General features: G+C 46.0%; 1 protein-coding gene across 2 annotated transcripts in view; it reads left to right on the top strand.

Annotated features, from left to right (window-relative positions):
• Positions 1 to 15,729, top strand: part of L(1)g0320 (signal sequence receptor subunit 1 l(1)G0320) — a 28,131-nt gene extending 12,402 nt beyond the window's left edge. Inside the window, exons 5-10 of one of the 2 annotated variants that reach the window (XM_077679264.1) lie at positions 1,872 to 2,003; positions 3,399 to 3,478; positions 9,241 to 9,319; positions 11,098 to 11,112; positions 11,413 to 11,512; positions 13,884 to 15,729. In XM_077679264.1, coding sequence (XP_077535390.1) covers positions 1,872 to 2,003; positions 3,399 to 3,478; positions 9,241 to 9,319; positions 11,098 to 11,112; positions 11,413 to 11,512; positions 13,884 to 13,963 — 486 coding nt within the window. In that variant the 3' untranslated portion in view covers positions 13,964 to 15,729. The remainder of the gene's footprint in view (positions 1 to 1,871; positions 2,004 to 3,398; positions 3,479 to 9,240; positions 9,320 to 11,097; positions 11,113 to 11,412; positions 11,513 to 13,883) is intronic. The other variant, XM_077679269.1, reaches the window with a different exon arrangement.
• Positions 15,730 to 18,704: the final 2,975 nt, after the last annotated feature.

Raw genomic sequence — 18,704 nt, 5'->3', positions numbered from 1 at the left:
GGGGTGGGTTGTGCTACCTTTGCCTTCTACGTCAAGTTTGATGTATAGCATCACCCGCCGCGGTGGCTCAGTGGCTAGGGCATTGCACTACTGAGCACGAGGACACGGGTTTGATCCCCGGGTGTGGCGGCTGATTTTCTGGTGGAGGCGAAAAGCGAAAACGGCCATGTGTGCGAGATTTTGGCGTACTTTAAAGATCCCCAGGTGGTCAAAATCAATCTGGAGCCCTCCACTACTGCACACCTCATCGCCTGCTTTGCGTCGGCACGTTAAACCCTACATTCAATCAATCGATGCGTAGTATCACGCTCAAAAATGCTGCGAGAAATTTAGAACGCCTCTTCAGTGTCTTTTCAGCGGCCTGTACTTGTCGAATGCCCGCCTTCGTTGCTGCGAAATGCAGGCCGCGGGGAAAAAAAAACATACATGCACCATGCCTCATCGGTCGCCCTGTGTGAGCCACCAAACAGCTCAAGTACAGAAACTGAGCGCAGTCAATTTGCCCTCCTTTTTTATTGCCTTTCGTTTCCAATCACTGCCTGTGTTTTCGCTGTCATGCGACTGGCCCCCATGCTAGCGTGCAAACAGCTGGTGAAGGCCATTGAAACGATGTGACACCGTGGACGCCGTTTCCGTCTCGCCAAGCGTGGCAGCGTTCACAAGAAGTCATCCTCATGATCACCTCCACCCCATCATCAGAAGCGCACTTGCAGGGGCCTTTGTGTTGCGGCGTTCGATATATCGAATGTGCGCAGGATCGGGAGTTTGATACACACATCCAACAGCGCTATACTTCTGCATGAAATTTGCCAGGGGACGTTTGCACTGTTCGATACAAACAATAATTCGATATATCCGTGTTCGACTGTACGATTTTTTTTAAATTACGTTCGCTTACATAGCCATGCTCCTCCAAAAAAAAGTGCCTGCAAATTTGAAAGTAACATTGTTCTTAAGACTAAAGTTTTTTATTCAAATAAAATTGTAGCTTATGAAAGACTGCACTGTCAGGAATTGTTTGAAAGCTTCATGAAACATGAATGCGAAAGAAAAAATTGGGCTTGCTGTTGCATTCGTCATCAACAACCCACAAGAAGGCATGTCGTAAGCCAGGTGGCTCCCGCGATGGCACACAGCTGCAACAGACAAATTTTCTTCTAGTATATATGGCAATTGACATGAGCAAATGCAGAGCACAGCAGAGGGTTAAAGTACGGAGACATTGAAGACTGCAACAAGAAAAAAAAAAACAAGGGGTACGGGGGTAGCATGAAAAGGAAAGCGGGGAAGAAAATCTGGCAGAATGAGCGTAAGGCTGTTGGTATTCCTTCTTGATCATGCTATCGCAGATCCCACCGTTTGACCAGCAGTATCGCTATTAATGCCCATCTTCATTCTAAACTCCTGTCACTTGACTGTCTGTGGTGAGAGCGCCATGCTTTTTTTTTTTTAATATAGTGGTGTACCTTATGCCTGAGCGAACTTCTAGTTGTATTGCTTTGCGTGGCCCTGCATAGGCATTTCTCAAGAAGTTAAGGCATTGGAGGTTCTGATATGTGGTTATCCATATTATATCAGTTTTGGGAGTCATTTCGCACTGTGTATTTAGTTTAATCATGCTCACTTTACACGTGAGTGAGTCCTGGTTGGCTGAAAGCCATGCTTGTACACGCAATCCTTATGAAAATTTTTTTGCCTTTTACCTTATGTACAAGCCATTAAGAGCTACATCTATAAGCAAAAATTTTACAAGGAGTATGGGTGATTTAGGGCCAGTATTTGAGTAACGTGTGACTACACTGGTGCTGGTGGATAAGTTCTCTTGTGTTGATTGCACCTTTTGAGTGTTCCAAATGCTCGTTTCTTCCTAGTTCACCACCATTGGGTACAACAAAGTGGTGAAGCCAAAGCAGCAGGCCACACTGTCTTACAGCTTCTTCACCAGTGAGAGCTTCAGTGCTCGGCCATTTGGTCTAGCTGTGAATCTGAGGTACAGAGACGCCGTAAGTATTGTCGCATTTGCCTAATGCTTATCAGCCTAGTTGGGCTTTTGTTGTTGTTACAACTATGGTGGCATGTTTTCTGATTAAACAAAACACGAAACAAAACTGTTTTGTCTCAACATGAGACAAACTGTGGTGGCGCATCGTTTGTTAAAACTGACAGTGGATTATCTACAGTAGTGAGTGGTACGAAATTTTGCATTACTGTAGTGGGCAGCATGGTATGATTCAATTTTAAATAATAAATATCTTAAATTTAAATTTAGAACGTTCTCGAAGGCACGCCGCCCGCTGTCGCTGGGTTGCTCTCAGTGTGGCTAACTGAGCCACCATGCCCAGAATCAACGGCAGCGTTCAGTAAACAGACCCAGTGAAGGAGCTTTGATGAATCTGCCTGAGGCAGAGGCGTTTGTTCTGCCAAAATGTTTGATTTCGGTTTTCAAATACGCCAACGGCAGCTTAAAAAAAAAAAAAAGAAAATGTTGCTTCCAGGGAGAATCGAACTTCCCACCTCCACAACGTGAAGCCAGATTCTACCTATCGTCTATCCCAACAGATGGCGCATTCGTGCACGATAGACCGTAGCATTAAAAAAACACATAACGGAACAGGAAAGCCAGCGATTCAAACTTTTTTAGCTGGTGACAAGTTTTTAAATATCGTTTTTCATTTCGCATATAGACAAAAGTATGTTGCCGAGCTACTCTATGTCATTGTTGCCAGCATCATTTTTGTGAGGGACACATACGGCTCGCAGATCTAAAAATTTCGATTTAGAAAGTTTTAGGGCGTTAATGGCAAAACCGTTTCTCGTCAAGGTGCTTTAGTGATGCCCTTTCATTTGAGATAGAGAATATATACTCGACAAAAATTGGTTGTCTGTCCCTTTAATCTGTATCGTCCTAAAATTAATACCAGCCATAACTGCATCATCAAGAGTAAGATATTCTGAACTCAACCTGTACGTTGAAATGATTAGCCGACATGTATTTGTGCATTTACATCCCCTGAAAGGCCAATCCTGGCAGGAAGTGGTCTGCAGTGCACAGAATACAGTACAATGCACATAATACAGAATACAATAGTGTCATTCATGCTAGCTATGCGGGCCTTGCGCTAACTGCACCAATGGAAACTATTGGAAATTCGCTACTGTTGCATTGCTGTTTCGGCCCAGTTTTCTTCAAAATTGTTCTCACACGTATTTTTTCTTCAAAATTATTTTCTTCAAAATTTTTTCACACGTATTGGAGGGACATGCAGCATGCAAAAACAGTGAAAAAGGTGAATACAAATATGCGAGGGGTGCTGTGAAATGTTGCCTCGTTTCAAAACTGAATTGTGTATGGATAAATGTTTCTTACGGTGTGAATCATTTTTCCCCCTCTTTCATAGGAGGGCAATGCCTACCAGGATGCAGTCTTCAATGAAACTATAGAAGTTGTGGAACTCGATGAAGGACTTGACGGAGAGACGTGAGTAAAGTATTTCTTGTTATGCTGACAGGGGAGATGGGGAAGCGTCTTAGATATTTCAGTGCACATTGATGCTGCTTTGTGGTCCAGAATAATTCGTTGCCAAGCAGTGCTAGTAATAAGCTCGGTAGATATGCCTTGTTGTGCAGTAATATGTTTTGCGACTGCATTTTTTCAACACCCCACCCCCTCCCATAACGCGATTTATACGTGCAGGCAAAAACAGACAACCATTCGTACGTTTCTTATCCAAATAAGCACGGCACAATTGCGCATCAATCCTTTTTGTAAACATTGCATTATGCTGTCAATGATGAGGATAATATACGGGGCTATTTTCTTTCCTTCCGAGGTGTGTTGGGGCAGATTTCGCCTCAACGAATTTCCGCTTCAACGAAATTTTCCGCGCGTCCCATCAATGCCGTAGCGGGATCGACTGTATGTCCGAGCATGCAAGCGAAGTCCAGCTTACCAACTTTGCCTGACAGTGGCACCTCGTTGTTCCAATGCTGTCCACAAAACTAAGCGAGCACCGGTTTGTTGACTTTTAGAAAGGCCACAGACATCACTGTTTTGTTCTGCGCACGTGCGTCAGTAAAGAGTGGTGTCCTTGCTTTTCAAAATGGTAGAGCGAGCTGCAGGCAGTTCCCAACTCGTCAACCCTATCCTCCCTTCTTCCACTTGGGCCACTCACTTGGGCAATGATGGCCGCCTTATCTCGTAGCAGTCGAAACTTCCGCTTTTGATTGAGAGCAAACATGCCGATTGCTGCACACACAACGAAGGCATGCATGCTGTTCAGCGGTAGCCAGCTATAAAAGCCGTAGCCCAAGCCACATGCTGTGAGTCGTGTCGCCCTCTGGTGGTGTCGCTGCTAGGCTGCCTTCATGGCCACCTGTTGCACGGTCTTTTACGTTAACAAATATGGCGGCGGTCATGCAAGCGTGCTGTGGCAGAAGTTTAGGCACTTTAAGTACGGGGAAAGAAAATGCATTTGAGCACTTTTTGGACACTGTTAGCCTCAAGTGGGTAGGTAAAATGCCAACCGGACTTGCAGCAAATTTCGTTAACGTGGGATCGATCTCCAAAAACATATTGTTGTCGAGAGATATGAAATACATTGGCTTCTATGGATGTTCGCCGGGGATCTGAAAATAATGCGTTGTCGCCAGGGCCGTACCCAGAAATTTTTTTCGGGGGGGGTTATAAATTTTGGGAAGGGGGTAGTTTTGCTGAAAGCATCAGTAAGTATTGTTTACGTGCTGCCTGGAAAAGATTTCGGGAGGGGTTTGAACCCCCAAACCCCCCCTCTGGGTACGGCCCTGGTTGTCGCGGGAATTTTGTGCTCGTGGATTTCGTTATTGTGGGGTTTGACTGTAAATATAAATGCGCACACACATGCACACGCATTTGATCACCCCATACACACATGGACAGTGATGCAGAAGTGTGTCAGAAGTACAGTGGAACCCCAGTAATACGAAGTTCAAGGGACTGTGTGAAAGCGTCATACGATCTGGGTTGTATGATCAAGGTACAAGTAATTGCTGCTGTAATAGATGGTGTCACGTGACAGGTGGGCTAAGAACTTATTTAAATTACTATATTTAGCGAGTTCTCCGTAATTAGCAAAGCCCTAACTGAAATCCCAAGTTATTTCATGCTCCCCCACGGCATCTGCGCTAGCCCAGCAGCCCTGCACCTTGTGCGCGTGCAGGGCTGGGAAGGCCGACACGGCTGAGCAATACGAGAGGGGAAGAGGTGAGTGTGGCCAGGGCCGCAGGCACGTGATCTGGGGGAGGGCAAGCAGGTTTTGACTTCTCGCAGTTGGTGCGTTGGCGCTCTGCTGCCGCGGGAGGCCGTCGAAGGCTCCCGCCTGCTTGAGTCTGTTCAGAAACTTTTTTGGCCCCCCGCGGACTGTTTTCTTTTGTACATCGAGCAGCGTCAATCAGGGGATGGATCAATCAGGAGCCATGGAGAGAAAACACAAGTTTGGTTCATTCAAAAGATTGTCTCGTTAGAATCATACTGACACCACTTTTAACGTAAACTTCGCTCAAATAAGCTACATAATTAGGAAAAACGGGAATGGTCATGCGACCCACCAGCTCATTTCCCGCAACAGAACCTATGACGTCACATGAGCTAAGCTCTGCGATTGGCGGAGGCTGGCAGAGGCAGACGCAAATTAGGTAGAGCTTACCAACTAGACGAACGAGCGATTTGCGCTTAAATTTAGGGCACATTCTTTACAAAGCAATAAGAATGATAGGACAAACAGTGGAAGTTACGAAAGCACATGTAAATATAGAAGTACTGATGCGTTCTGCTGTTCGTACTGCGCACAGCATGCTTTGGTTTAGCTGCACAGCACTATGGGGCTTGGGGTTGTCTCAGACGACACTGGCCAATTGACGCAAGCAACGGTGTCTTACGTGACCCCATTTGTCGAGCGAGCACTGTTTCAGGGAACAAATATTTTCTCCCAGAACAAAAACAAGCCAGGTTTAAATGCGGGCAAAAACAAACCAAACGCTTGCCACGGTATGGTGGCGCCATCTAGGTTACGGAACGTAAAGAAACGCGGGAACAAACCAACACCGCTGTACAGGGTGGAGACAACCTTTGAACGGTCCCGTGCCGCCGCAATTGGGCCAACGGGCTCAACGCGTTATTCTTTTCATTTCCCACGAGACCTACCAATGCGAAACAGACAATATGATTCAAACTTCTTCAGTAAACCGCGTTGCGGCGATAATTTTAGCGCGGTTTTGACACAATGACTTGCTTCGGCGGCGGGCGAGCAACCGAAAATGGCGGCGCCAGCGTATACGTGTCTCTGCCCTGTACGGCGGATGCGTGAATGAAGGTACTCTAGGCTGCAGAGCGGTCGGTTCCTGTGATGTCATTTGGGACCACGAAAACGCACGATTGAGTGGGAAAATCAAAATTTTAACCTAAATTGTTTAATTTCTCAGTGAATAAAGCACCGTTTGTATCCGGACAAGCGCTGGGGGCACTATAAAACACGAAATCTTTCGAATAAAACCAACTTGCATTTTCTCTTCATGGCTCCTTTAAGAAATAAAGGTCGGGATGAAGTGGCATAGAAGGTGGGAAAAACGCCGGTTTATCCCCCGCCAGTGTCTGTCGTATGAAGCGGACCACGTGCACTCGAGCGTTGTATTATCAGGGCTTTTAATGAATTGTTTCTATGGGTAGTTCGCCACGACCATGGTGTTCCGTCGTAAGAAGGATGTCGCTGTAAAACCACTTGTGCATTCCCTTAGTGTATGTTTATGACACGGTAATGATATTGGCTTAGATATCTAGGATTTATTGGGTAAACAGCCGTCCAACAACATATATACTTGCATAATGAATGCAGGAAATTCACACACATTGGGGAGGGGTTGTTATACAGGTTAGTCTGCATGTGTAAGTGAATGAGAAAGAAAGATGGGGGCTTTGCACGCAGACATGCTAGAGTTTAGCCTCAAGCCTGTCTGTTGGCACCCGAAGTGCCAGCAATTACATCTAGTAGTGCTAGGATATGAATGGTATTTATGCAGAAGACCTGTAAGCGCAAACATGTTTGATGCAAGAATAATTTTAACTAAACTTGGAGTGCTGCAGCCCCTGAAAGGCCTTCCATACCAGGCACCTTGTTCTACTGTACAGCTGGAGTTAAATGTGTATTGATTCTGCCTGCATAGCAATTTCCTTCGCTGCTCAAAGGGGGTGCATCCTAATGAGACCTGGCGCTGAAGTGGGAAGGGGTCAGAGGCGATCAGATAATGTGTGCGGTGCCCAACAGGAGTGAGGCAGGGGCTTTTTACGACTTCGCAGCAATCTGCACTGCAGATGGCCTAGTCCTCTCAAGTGAAACAGTGGTTTTGACTGCATTTTTGGGTTATTCACTCTGGTGAGGTCAAGGAAATTCAAATTTGATAGATCAGGGCAGGATGCATTGATTTTGCAAATGTAGTCTTTATGCAGGCAAAGAGTAATTTATTTGGTCACTGGTGGGATTTGAAGAAATAAATCCCACCGAACTGTGTTTGGAGGGGTGTTGCTCCAAAAATGAAAAACTGTTACAAGTGTAAAACAGGACGCTCAAAATTTGTGTATTTTCTTCCTGGAAAAATGCTTCCAGACTGCCTGACGTGCTCTTTCAAAAGTGCATGCATTGCTTGGCACTGTTATTTTTTGGTTGTTTTACATGCTGCAATTATTAGATTTTTCATATTGGAATGAAAGGGGCCATTGGTCGGGGCCAAGCGTTAATGATCGGAGAATGTTTAGCCTCGTGATTGAGGCAGTTATGCCCAAGAAAGTGTCTGACGGGTCCTCTTTAATTGCTATGCTGCAGCTAAAAACAGTGTTATATGAAAATTGCTACGCAGCTTAAACCAACCTCTAAAGTGACTAGGGGTGTACTTGCAGTTCGCAACTGCATGCCCACCCACCGAGTGTGACCATTCTGAGGGTGTGGTTTCAAGTGTGGCCTTCTCGTCGGGAGGGTGTTGCAGTGGGGGCAGGCCGCTGGTTAGGTTGTGGCTAAATTGCTTTCATTTCTTACTTTGCCTGGCTTGAGAGATGCAGTTCGTAAAGTTTGCACCTCTCTGCTTGAATGCTGTGCCATGAACCAGCAGAATTGTTTGCATGTGCAGGGGTGCTGGGGTGTTTTTCTGTACTGTGCACGTTGTCACATGCTCTACAAAGAAGCACCCCCTTCTCGTTCAAATGAAGCACAGTCATCCGCAGTGCAGTCATTGGCAGTGTTGGATTGAATGTTCATTCTTTTTGCAAAATTCAACTTCTTCAGTGCATTTAATATGTAATTTGAATTTGTTTTCAGATAGGTCTTCCATATCTGTGTGAGCTTCACATTGCGAGCAACAAGATGAGGACAAATATATATATATATATATATGAATGCAGGGTCTAGCACGCCATTCGGCGGCGTTCTGGATCAGCACTTAGAGCCATGGCTAGCACGCTGTCCGAATGCGTTAGTATTTTCAGGGCTGAGATGGCAGCATTTCGATAGTGTGGCAATAATGGTGTGGGGTCTAAGCTCCGTCATATGAAGGGTGCAAGTCCAAGTCTGGCTGCCCTTTATTTATAGTTATTGCTATTTGGATGGTTATTGTGGTTCTTTAGGTTGGTTTTTATATATATCAAAATTGTTGTTTTTGTTGGTCTGTTTGTTTTTTGTTTTTCAGATTAAGTTACAGCAAAGTAGTGCTAGATGCGGCGTTAAAGTATGCAACACAGCTTGGCAGCACTTCACGACATAGCGAGAGATCAAACTTGCCCATTATATCTAGTGTTTCATTACATGTCTGTAAATTTATTGTGAATGAACTGTATTGTAATTATCTGGTATGAGGGAGTGGCACTGTAAAGAGATGGCACAGGTAGTGGTGGTGGGAGTAATAACCATGTAACTGTTTGAGTGGTAATAAGAATTCAATTGTGAATTCAAATTTGCATTGAACTGCAAATTTGAATTCACATAGCAAGGCTGGAATTGCACTTACACTTTGCCTATTGCTGACGCGAAAGGACTTGTGGTCTCGTTCGTTTTACTCCCACATCTTCACCTAAAGTTTAAGTGCCTTTATTGGCGTGGTGTACGGCACCAACTAGTCCTTACCGGTGCTTTATGGAATTGGTAGTCGTTGCTACAGCCATCCTGACATAGTGTTCTGCTTCGCCCCAGGAGTGGCTACAGTTTCTCCTCAAATGTTTTGCAGGTTTTTCCTGTACATGTTCCTGGCTACATGCCTGATCCTGCTGCTGGTGGCTGCCCAGCAGTTCCTGGGAACCATTAGCGTAAGTGCCCAGTGACTGGCACACTTGTTCGTTGTCAAGCTTTTCACCTCCACTACTTGCTGCCTTCATTTTTGCTAATTGTTTGCTTCAGTTTGTTTAATCAAACGTCTTAAAACTCCTGTAAATTATCACTTGCAATATGTAAATTTGCCCCTCCTTCTTGCTTTTGTTTTAATCGGTAGTCCATTAATTACTCCATGCATTTGTCCTTGCAAATGATGTATTGGTTTTCCAGTGAGTTGTTGTTCATAGTTAATCTGAAATAAAGTTATGCCCTCTTTCAAGGAATTAACTGCTTATAGTTCTTGTTAGTAAAATGCTTGCCCTTAAAATACTTTACGTGTATTTGAACTGAAACCAAAATACAGTGAAAGCTCGTTAATTCAGATCTCTAGGGAATTAAAGAAATGTATTGATTATCCGAATCTTGATTTATCGGATGAACAATAAAAGCAGCTCATTTACAATTCTTTAAAGCATACCTCTACTTTGCGAAGAAGTCGACTATGCTAGTTTGTCTTTTGGGCAATAGCTGAGTGGAAAGAACAAGTTTTTGGACATGCGACGATCCGTGCAGAGCAAGAGTGTTGCATGGAGCGTCATAGCGTAATTCTTCGAGAACAGTAAGAGCATATCCGCAGCCTCTTTTTCAGTACGACTCGCCGGCTGTTTACTGGCCACAATGTGCGCTCGCGTCTTTCCTACCACCAGGGGGGGAGAGCGGGTGAGCAAAGGAGGGCACATTGTGGCTCGCGTTTTAAAGGGGCCCTAAATAGGCTTCCGTAGGTCGCCATTTCAATCGCGCAATCGCTAGAGTACCCCTTCACGACAACGTGTACCAAATATTACACCTCTGCGTAAAGCAGGGGCCGCACAAACACGAAAAAAAGATTTCACTTGCTCTCCTGGCTCACCAACGATACCTTGCCGCCACACTTGCGCGCTCTGACGCAGTTCTTTCCGGCTCTGACGCGCCTGTATGACGCACGAGACACTGCCCAGTGCGGCGCCGCGAACGCGAACCACAGCGACAGCGCGACAGCGCTCACCGTGCAACCGGAATCTGGTGGGCGGAGCATGCGCGTCGAGTGCCAAAAAAAAAAAAAGCGCGCGCAGGGCTTGGCGCAGCCAATGACTGCACGTACATCAAGGAGGGTGATGGATTGCCCTGTTTCTCTCGGTGGTCTTGCGCCGGGTCGATGACGTCGCGGCTTCCACAGTGCTTCGGAGGAGCTACTAGAGGAGGAGAGCCCCAGGCCTTATGGGTGGCCCCTTTTAATGAGCGATAACTCGGCTAATACTTAACGCATTTAAACAATTTTTGCGGCATGACGTTCCTTGGATAGTACTCCAGTGACTGCGCACGCAAAATCGTAACATTTGGCAGCCTATTTAGGGCCCCTTTAAGGAGGCATTGGTCAGAATTAAGCGGTGCACGCGTAAATTTGCACCGAAATAACTAAGGCCCACGGCCACAGGGCAGTGTACATTTTTGAAGGGGGAGAGAGAGTAGGAACACTGAATTATCCGAATTAATAAGGTTTTACTGTATTCGTCCATTCTCAGTTTGGAAGGTCTGGAAGGGAAGCACATTATGTCCAAGTGGTTCCAGGCATTCTGCAGTCACCATTTCCTTGAAATGGGCAGGAAAAACAGCATAAACATTGCTGAGCCTTATTAACCACTGCCAAATGAGATCTACCCTTTTTTTTGTTATCTGTTCCTTGTCTGCTCTTATTAATCTAAGCAAAATTTGTACTTCTTTTTTGTTGTAACAGGGAGTGTCAGCCCCAGTAAGTGATCAATTTTGTTTCCTGGCTTTATGTTGGGTCTTGCATGAAAATGTCTGGCATGTTTTGTACGGTAAAATGAGGCTGAATACATCAGGTACTTGCTGTGTCACAGCAAGGGACATCCTTATGCAAATGCGGAGTTAGCCAGCAGCTAACCTGCAGGTTTGCATTGTCTTTGTTTTGTTTGTTGGTTTGGTTCTCTGTGGCCTACGCTTGTGCAATGGGGAAACATGCGAATTTAGTGGCGTTGGAAAGTGGGGGCTGATTTCTTTTCCGTGCTTTCTGTGCGCATACTTGCAGAAGAAGAAGCCAGCCAGCAAGCAAAAAGTGGAGATGGGCACCCAAAGTGCCAGTGATGTGGATTACGACTGGCTCCCCAAGGAAACTCTTAGTGACCTCAGTGAGTGGAAGGCTGTTTTTCCTGCAGTTGTTCTTGTTGACTATGACTAGCATGAAACTCTAAAGTCAGGTCAATTCATGAACACTGGTATTAACTGTGTAGGCAAGAGAGAGCGGCTGTTGCATTGTGAGGGGGGTGCATGCATGATTGTCATCACAGTTAATACAGTGGTCATAGGTCGTGCTGAGCTGAGCTGTAGGGGGCAAAGAACGACGTGCAATAAATTTTCTAAAGAAAAATGAAGCTCCTGCTTAGCATCCAGTGCTAGATTGATTGCTTGTTGCAGGCAGAGTGTGGGTTGTGCTGCTTATTTATATGTATATGGGGTATGGGTATCGTTACATTTTTTGTAACACTTCAAATTTATTTTTTGTGTGTATAATTGCCCTTTTAGGGTGCGGCTTATTTAGTTAATGCCGATTTGTGGGCTTTTAAGCTTGGGGCCGAACTATGACCGAATTGGCTTCATTTTCTCTCTACCAACTGTAGCGTGAGGAGCTAGGGCTGTTTGTGTGGGACTGGCAAGAGTGAGGGATTGCGGCTTCCATGCAAGAAGCAATGGCCCTCTGTGCGACTGATTAAAGGGACACTGAAGTGATTTGTAAACAATGCGGGATTACGAGCGCAAATTGTAGTCCGGAGTTCCTAGGCCCTGTTTCAACCACTCTGAGCGCGTTTACGCGAATTTATTTAGTAGAAAAATCAATTCGAAAATGCTGTCCTCCTCTCTTTACGCTCGCCCATTTTCTGTGGCGTTTTCGTGTGACGTCAGCAGGAGAGGAGCTGGCAATTGGCTGCGCTACTGCACGGCTCGCCGACCTTCCGCGACCGAGTCAGTCGGCCCAGCGTTTAGTACGCCGGCCGCCGACGGTTCGTCGCAATTCGCTCGATCAGTTGAAACTAAGCCACAACATGTTTGGGAATGGAAGAATGTGCCTTTCTTTACTTCGTTAGTTTGTACACTGTATCTAGCTGCAAGTCAAGGTCGCTTCACACAAGCGCTGCACAAGCGCACATGCGACGCTTCGCTGACTGGTACGCCAGTAGGAAAATATAAGGCCTCCTGAAGGGGGAGAAGAGTCAGCGAAGTCAATATAGGTACTAAGGAAATAAAATCAACTGATATTTTTACCGTACAGCGTAAAACTAGGGTGCGGGAAGCACTTTTTTGCGCTGGGCGAACAAGCACAGCGGTCAGCAGCACGACTACGCATCTGCGAACGCTTTTCCGCCTACGAAATGCAATTGCTAGACGTGAGCTATTGTGGAAACTCGGGGGACGCTTACTGCACGAGCGCAATACAACAAATAGTCACCTAAGCTGCTTGAAATACTAAAACTAAATAAAAGTGTAAACTGGTTATACATTATATAGCTTATATTTCTAGGTTCGGCATCGCCCGCTCGTAGTCTAGTTGTCTGGAGCGCTATGAATGTCACCCGAAGTGTTTTGCCAGTCACAAGTTCGAATCCCCGCGGGTTCATGCTTTTTTTTTTTTTTTTTTTTTATAAGTTCACTTTTTTGTTTTTCGCCGATGTTTTCTATACTGGGTTCACCTTTTTTTGGGCCGCAACGTTCATTGCTCCACGAACTAGTCCAGCTGGCACTGGCGCGCTAGCGAGTTCTCGTTGGCGTGCTGTTGCCATAAGCACCGACTGCTTGCGGGCAGTGGGCACAGGCCAGAATCAACAGACCCTTGGACTGGTGCGAACACGCTTTTTACTATACAGGCATGAGTGAGGCAAGCTCCAAATATGGGGGAAAAGTGCATGCATTTGAGCGTCTGCGGGGACGCGGAGGGCGTTCATGCACAGCGTAGGGCTCAGCTAATGAATGCTACGATTCCAAGCCGTCCTGGGAGGCTTATCTTATGCATTTTGCAGCCGACAACATGGCAGAAGCGCGGTACTACGATTACTGTGATATTGAGAATGCCCATCCAACGATGCCATCGGATGTCAAACATGTTGTTTTACAGAACCGAAACTTGTTTAATTGCTAACCTTGGGCATCGTCCAATCACGGTGCCCCCTCCTCCCAACGTCACAGCTTAGTTGGTGCGGCCGCCGCATACCTCGCATGGTAGTTTTTCTTCTTTCGCGCTTTGTAAAATAATTACCGATTAGTCATCCGGATAAACGATGAAAAGTGTGCTAATTTGAGCCAGTCTACGCAGTGCAAGCAAAAACGGGAGCTTGACAAATTCACTTCAGTGTCCCTTTAAGGAGCATCTGTGTTGTCTCTTAACTTGCTTATGTGAGCGCTAGTTTTATTCAATAGACAGGCCAGATGAAAATGTGTACATTGCAGTGGAGCTTGTAAGCAAAGGTCTATAGTGACTCTCTTTTTCTGTAATTACTTCATGCACAGACCGGTCACCAAAACGGTCACCACGTCAGTCACCGAGGTCACGACGACTTAAGCGAGGCACTGGATCAGGCGAGGAGTAGTCAAGCATCAAAAGGGCAAAGACCGTCACCACTGACGTTCGTGCGGAGCACCACATCACATCGCAGTCCCTTGTCGCACCATTGCGTCTTCTGTCACCGGTATTTGTGTCGAGTGCTCGAAGCAGTTGTGTCCAGTCATTCTGGTTGTGGGGATGGGGGTTGAATACGTTTCCAGAGTGCTCATAGCTTTTATTGCATTCAGAATGAATTCTTTGGTGCTGGAATCGGCTGGACAGCAAGTTTGTAGAGGACAGGAGCTGTGGTGGGCTGTGATAAGCCTCTGTAATAAAGAACTTTTTAAATATTTTTTTCTGTAAAGGAATGTTAGTACTTGTGCTCAATGTGAGAAACGCACATTTTACTTATACTTGTGAATTAAGCTGCTCATTTGGTTGAGGAGGATTGAATGGCCCATTGTGTGGTTTCCCTAAGTGTTTAATTTCTGAATAAGTTAAAAGTGAATTTTAAGCTCTGTTATGGCAGTACTTTTTAGTATTTGTGTATGTCCAACTTTGTGACAGTAAAGTGGTGGTACTATAGGCATTTTCAATTGGAGTAAGGAAGAAGTTTTTGCAAAGACCGGTAAGGTTCTGGCCTGCAATTAATTGCTTGGAATTTGTTAGTACAGTAAGTAATTTGTGCAGCACATTGATTCCAAACTGCAGCATTCGGAATAAATTTTGAGGGGATAAAATTGCATTCTGGGCAGTGGAGCATTGGTTTTGGCCTGAAATGAGCAGAGCTGCACACGTATGAAAAACTAAGGAAAAAAACAAGTATGTGCCATCCATTATTGGCTTTTGTCTGAATGTCTTGTAAGACAAGGGATAAATGCCAGGACAGGTACATTAAATACATTTGAGCACAAGGAACTTGTTGAAAAAACGTTTTAGGAGATTAGGTTGCAGAGGTTCGAACAAAACTTTTTGGAAGACTGCTAGAAAGTGTAAACTACATTGTTGAAAGGATGGAAGCTTAAGGTTCAGATGGATCAGAGAGGCATAAAAAGTTGTTTCATGGGAATTTCAATTGCATGGCCAACATGTTTTGCCACAAAGACATTTGCAGTGCTGTTCGGCAAACTTCTTTGCCTATCTAGTTTTTTCCACAGTGGTTTGGTATGTTTGTGTAGCTTAAAAAATAGTCTCCAAAAAGTTATTTCTTGTAGGCAGATGTCCAGCCACAGAGGGCAGACAGCGGGAGACCTAAGAAGTACCGTAGATTGCTGGCCTAGGGGTGCCGCTGTATGCACTATTGTAATGTTGCCTGTGTGAAACACAATGGAATGCCTGTGCTTGGCACCATATGGTGTAGCCGTGAGGTCTGTTCGATTCCCCTGTGCCACCTGAACCAGTTCACGCAGTGCTGTGCTCTGCCATGCACCTGAACACGGCTATCCCTCCTGCGAGAGGAGGTGCCGACAGAGGAGTGACAGACTGCACGGGGCACGGGGGCTACACTGGCACTGAACTGGGGCAGGGAGTGCAGGCCAACTCACATACCCGCGATTCTGTTTGGGGTGTGTCTCGCTCTGTAAACGAAGGGCTGCAATGCCATGCAGCATCTCTGAGCCTGTGTACTTGCCTTGGACTGTTGCACTTGCATTGACAATGGCGTGGATGCATTGGTGAGCCTGTTTTTCATGGGCTTTCAAATTGTTTGACGTGCTGACTTCACTCGTGTGCCGCAGTACCAGTGGTTGTCTGGAGTCTTTTTTCTTTAGGAGTATACAATGCAAATAATAAAGAAATTGTATTCCTATCTTAGATGTGTTTTTGTATTGCATTAGGGAAAAAAAATTAAGTCGGCTGATATTTCCCAACCTTTCGTCAATTGAAAACTGGAGGTGGCAAGCATAATTGTTTCACAGAGAAATGGGCAAACACCGAAGTACAGTGTTCTAGAAATAACCACGGCTAAATAAGCAAATAGCTGAGTGCACAAAACATGCGAATGCAAGGATCTTGTGGGGGTGACTTGAGCCAAGCAAAGGCTTCATTTTATTATGGTAACAGCTTGCATGACCTAGACCGTAGTTATGCATTTTGTGTGGTAATCTAGCCTGCAGTGAGTACTGACTAAAGAAGCTTTTTTTTTTTCCTGTCGCATAAGTACTGGTCTTGCCGAATAAAATGTCAAATGGTCTTGTCAAATGAAAAGAAATGTCAAATGCAGCAGTTAACTTACAGGGTTTTACGTGTTGAGAGCACTGAGACACTCACCCGAGCACCTCTGCAGTGCCTGCAGCACTGTATATCGCGTCACATACAAAAGATGGATGGCATAAGCACACATACTCGCAGCTTTGATTTCATGCTTCCCTTAGTTCATTGTTTGCTAGTATTCGGGGATATAATGTTGGTGGCGAATACATCATCCCACCAGAGAAATGCTATGCGGAAAAGCCAGCTTCATAGTCAACGATGTCGCCGATGCGGGTGCTTCAGAAGTGGTTGTCCTCTCCCCTTGCAGTCGAATTAGCACCTGTGAAGCAGGTGAGCAAACGTGGCCGAGAGAGTGTGTGGCTGAGAGGTAGTTTATGTGGCCTGCTGACTCGCTTCGTGCTGGCACGAGCAAGGTTGGCCTGGGAAAAGCCTTAGTGTTAAATCGTAGATCGGCTGACCTCACCACATTCCACTGTGCCCTCTCCTCTTCAGCGCCGATTTGCCTTGGGCGACCACATTTGACTGCTGCTATCGAGGTGGACTGTTCACGGTCCATTGTCGTGCACACCACCCCGATAAAATTAGAGGAACCAGCGTTGCAAGGAGCTCATTTTGTGTATCGTCGTGACATGGGGCCTGCAGTGGTGCCACCTTCTCCTTACCAGCTGAAACAGCATGCGTCTTTAGTGGTGCTACCGTGTCCTTATTATCATCGTCATCATCCATTTCAGACTATGTCATCTTGTTGTTGTCCCTGTTACTGTGACTGAGAGGCTTGGCTCGTCGCCCTTGTATATGGCCAGGAGATCGTCCTATAGGTGGCGCCGCTTAAGTTAGGGGGCGCCACGATCAAATTTCAATAGAGGGGAAACAAACGACAAAAATACATGGGTTTCTATAGGGCACTAGTCGGTCAAACAAGATGCCTTTAATGTACAGGGAAATTATGCGTAGTGGGGCAGTGGAAATCTACGAAATATACATCAGGCATTAGCCTGCATTGCTTTCCGCAGCCGGAAACCCAACGCAAGTGCTGGATATCAAAGCTGAAATCTTGAAGGAACGTTGGACTTGGTCTGTAGTACACTTCAGCGCAGAGTGTTTCAGGCAAATCTTAGACGGAAATGATAATAACAGCGCAGAAATCGCCACAGACACGAAAAGCCGACCTGAAAGGCTTTACAATCATTCGCGGCGCTGAAAAGACTGTCTTTTTAAAAAGAACAGCTGTTCCGTTGGACAATTTACCCGTGGTGAACACGACAAGCCGCTGAAAGTTGCAAGTTTTTCGAGAATTCCCATTGAACGTTCCTCCTCACCGGGCACAAAAGAAGTTTGGCTTAGGTCACTTTTGATGAACGCTGAATGTACGTTGTAAGTTCCATACCGACGAATTGAGCTGCGAGTCAGTGCGGCAATTTATAAGGCCCCGCGTGCGAAGACGACTGATACCCCACAGTCCACGCTACGCCGAAATGAAACTTGAACATGCTAAAAGCTGCTCTGAAAATATTTTTTTTTGCTAGCAACCTTCACTTCAAAACAACGGCCGCGAGAGTGGTCTAAAAACGCGTACAAGTAACATCAGCGCTGGTCACCTGCAACGCTCACGCCGCAGGCCACCGTTAAAACAAGCCCATGTTTCCAAGATGAAAGCGCTAATGAAGAAGTGCCAGGATACGGCTCCGCGAACGAACAAAAAAAAAAAACAAGCATAGCACAATAACACGGAACGATTTCTTTTTAAATTTGCACCTGTTGCGCAACAGTCAGGACCGCGGTACCAGAGTCCGTCAATGCTTTTCTGGTCATGAAACTCCCGGTGGAGTTTTGTTTGAGGACAAAGGCTCCCGGGAGAGGCGCCGCCGCAGATCGGAGGGCTAGAGTACCTACATTGACGCGCGTCCGCCGTACAGAGTGGAGACATGTACCGTACTTACCCGATTCCAACGCGCACCTTTTTTACGCAAAAATAGGCCGAAAAATCGCATGCGCGTTAGAATCGGATACGAAACTGAACCTGCCGAAACAGCTGAAATTTCGTTCCACCCATCGCCATCGTCATCTCAAGCCGGCGCCAAAGCTTTTAGCAACAATTTTTCGAATCTAGGTGCCTAGACTTTTCTTTCGGCGTTCACACAAATCGTCAAATTATTCCACTTGCGTGCTTGATAACAGCAATGGCAGCAGCGGCAACGAAGGTGCGCCGCTTCCGCGGCTTACGGACGGCTCCCACGCGTTCACAACGAGCGGTTGGCTGAAGCGTATGCCTCTGGAGAAGCTCGCGGGATGGGCATGTGAGGCGTGGGCCACGATCCCATCGAACATGGTTGAACGTTCGTTCAGAAGTGTGGCATCGTGAACGCGCTTGAAGGCACCAATGACGAGATGTTGCGGTCAGCGGAAGGCGACGAGGAGCTCTCGGAGAGCGACGAGGAGTGAGATGAGTGAGATTACTTCGGGTAATAGATCGCCCGTTTCTCTCGCATTCGTTTTTCTTGCTCACAAAGTTCATTGCGCGTTACAAACGGAGGTTCAAGTTTTTTCGGTTTTTTTGCCTGGAAAATCGGGTGCGC

This window comes from Haemaphysalis longicornis, unplaced genomic scaffold (genome assembly GCF_048455015.1).
Source record: "Haemaphysalis longicornis isolate Haplotype H1 unplaced genomic scaffold, Haemaphysalis longicornis Haplotype H1 scaffold_1, whole genome shotgun sequence".
Lineage (NCBI taxonomy): Eukaryota > Metazoa > Arthropoda > Arachnida > Ixodida > Ixodidae > Haemaphysalis > Haemaphysalis longicornis.
Note: the sequence above shows the minus strand (reverse complement) of the source record. Positions and strands in the feature narration are given on the sequence as shown.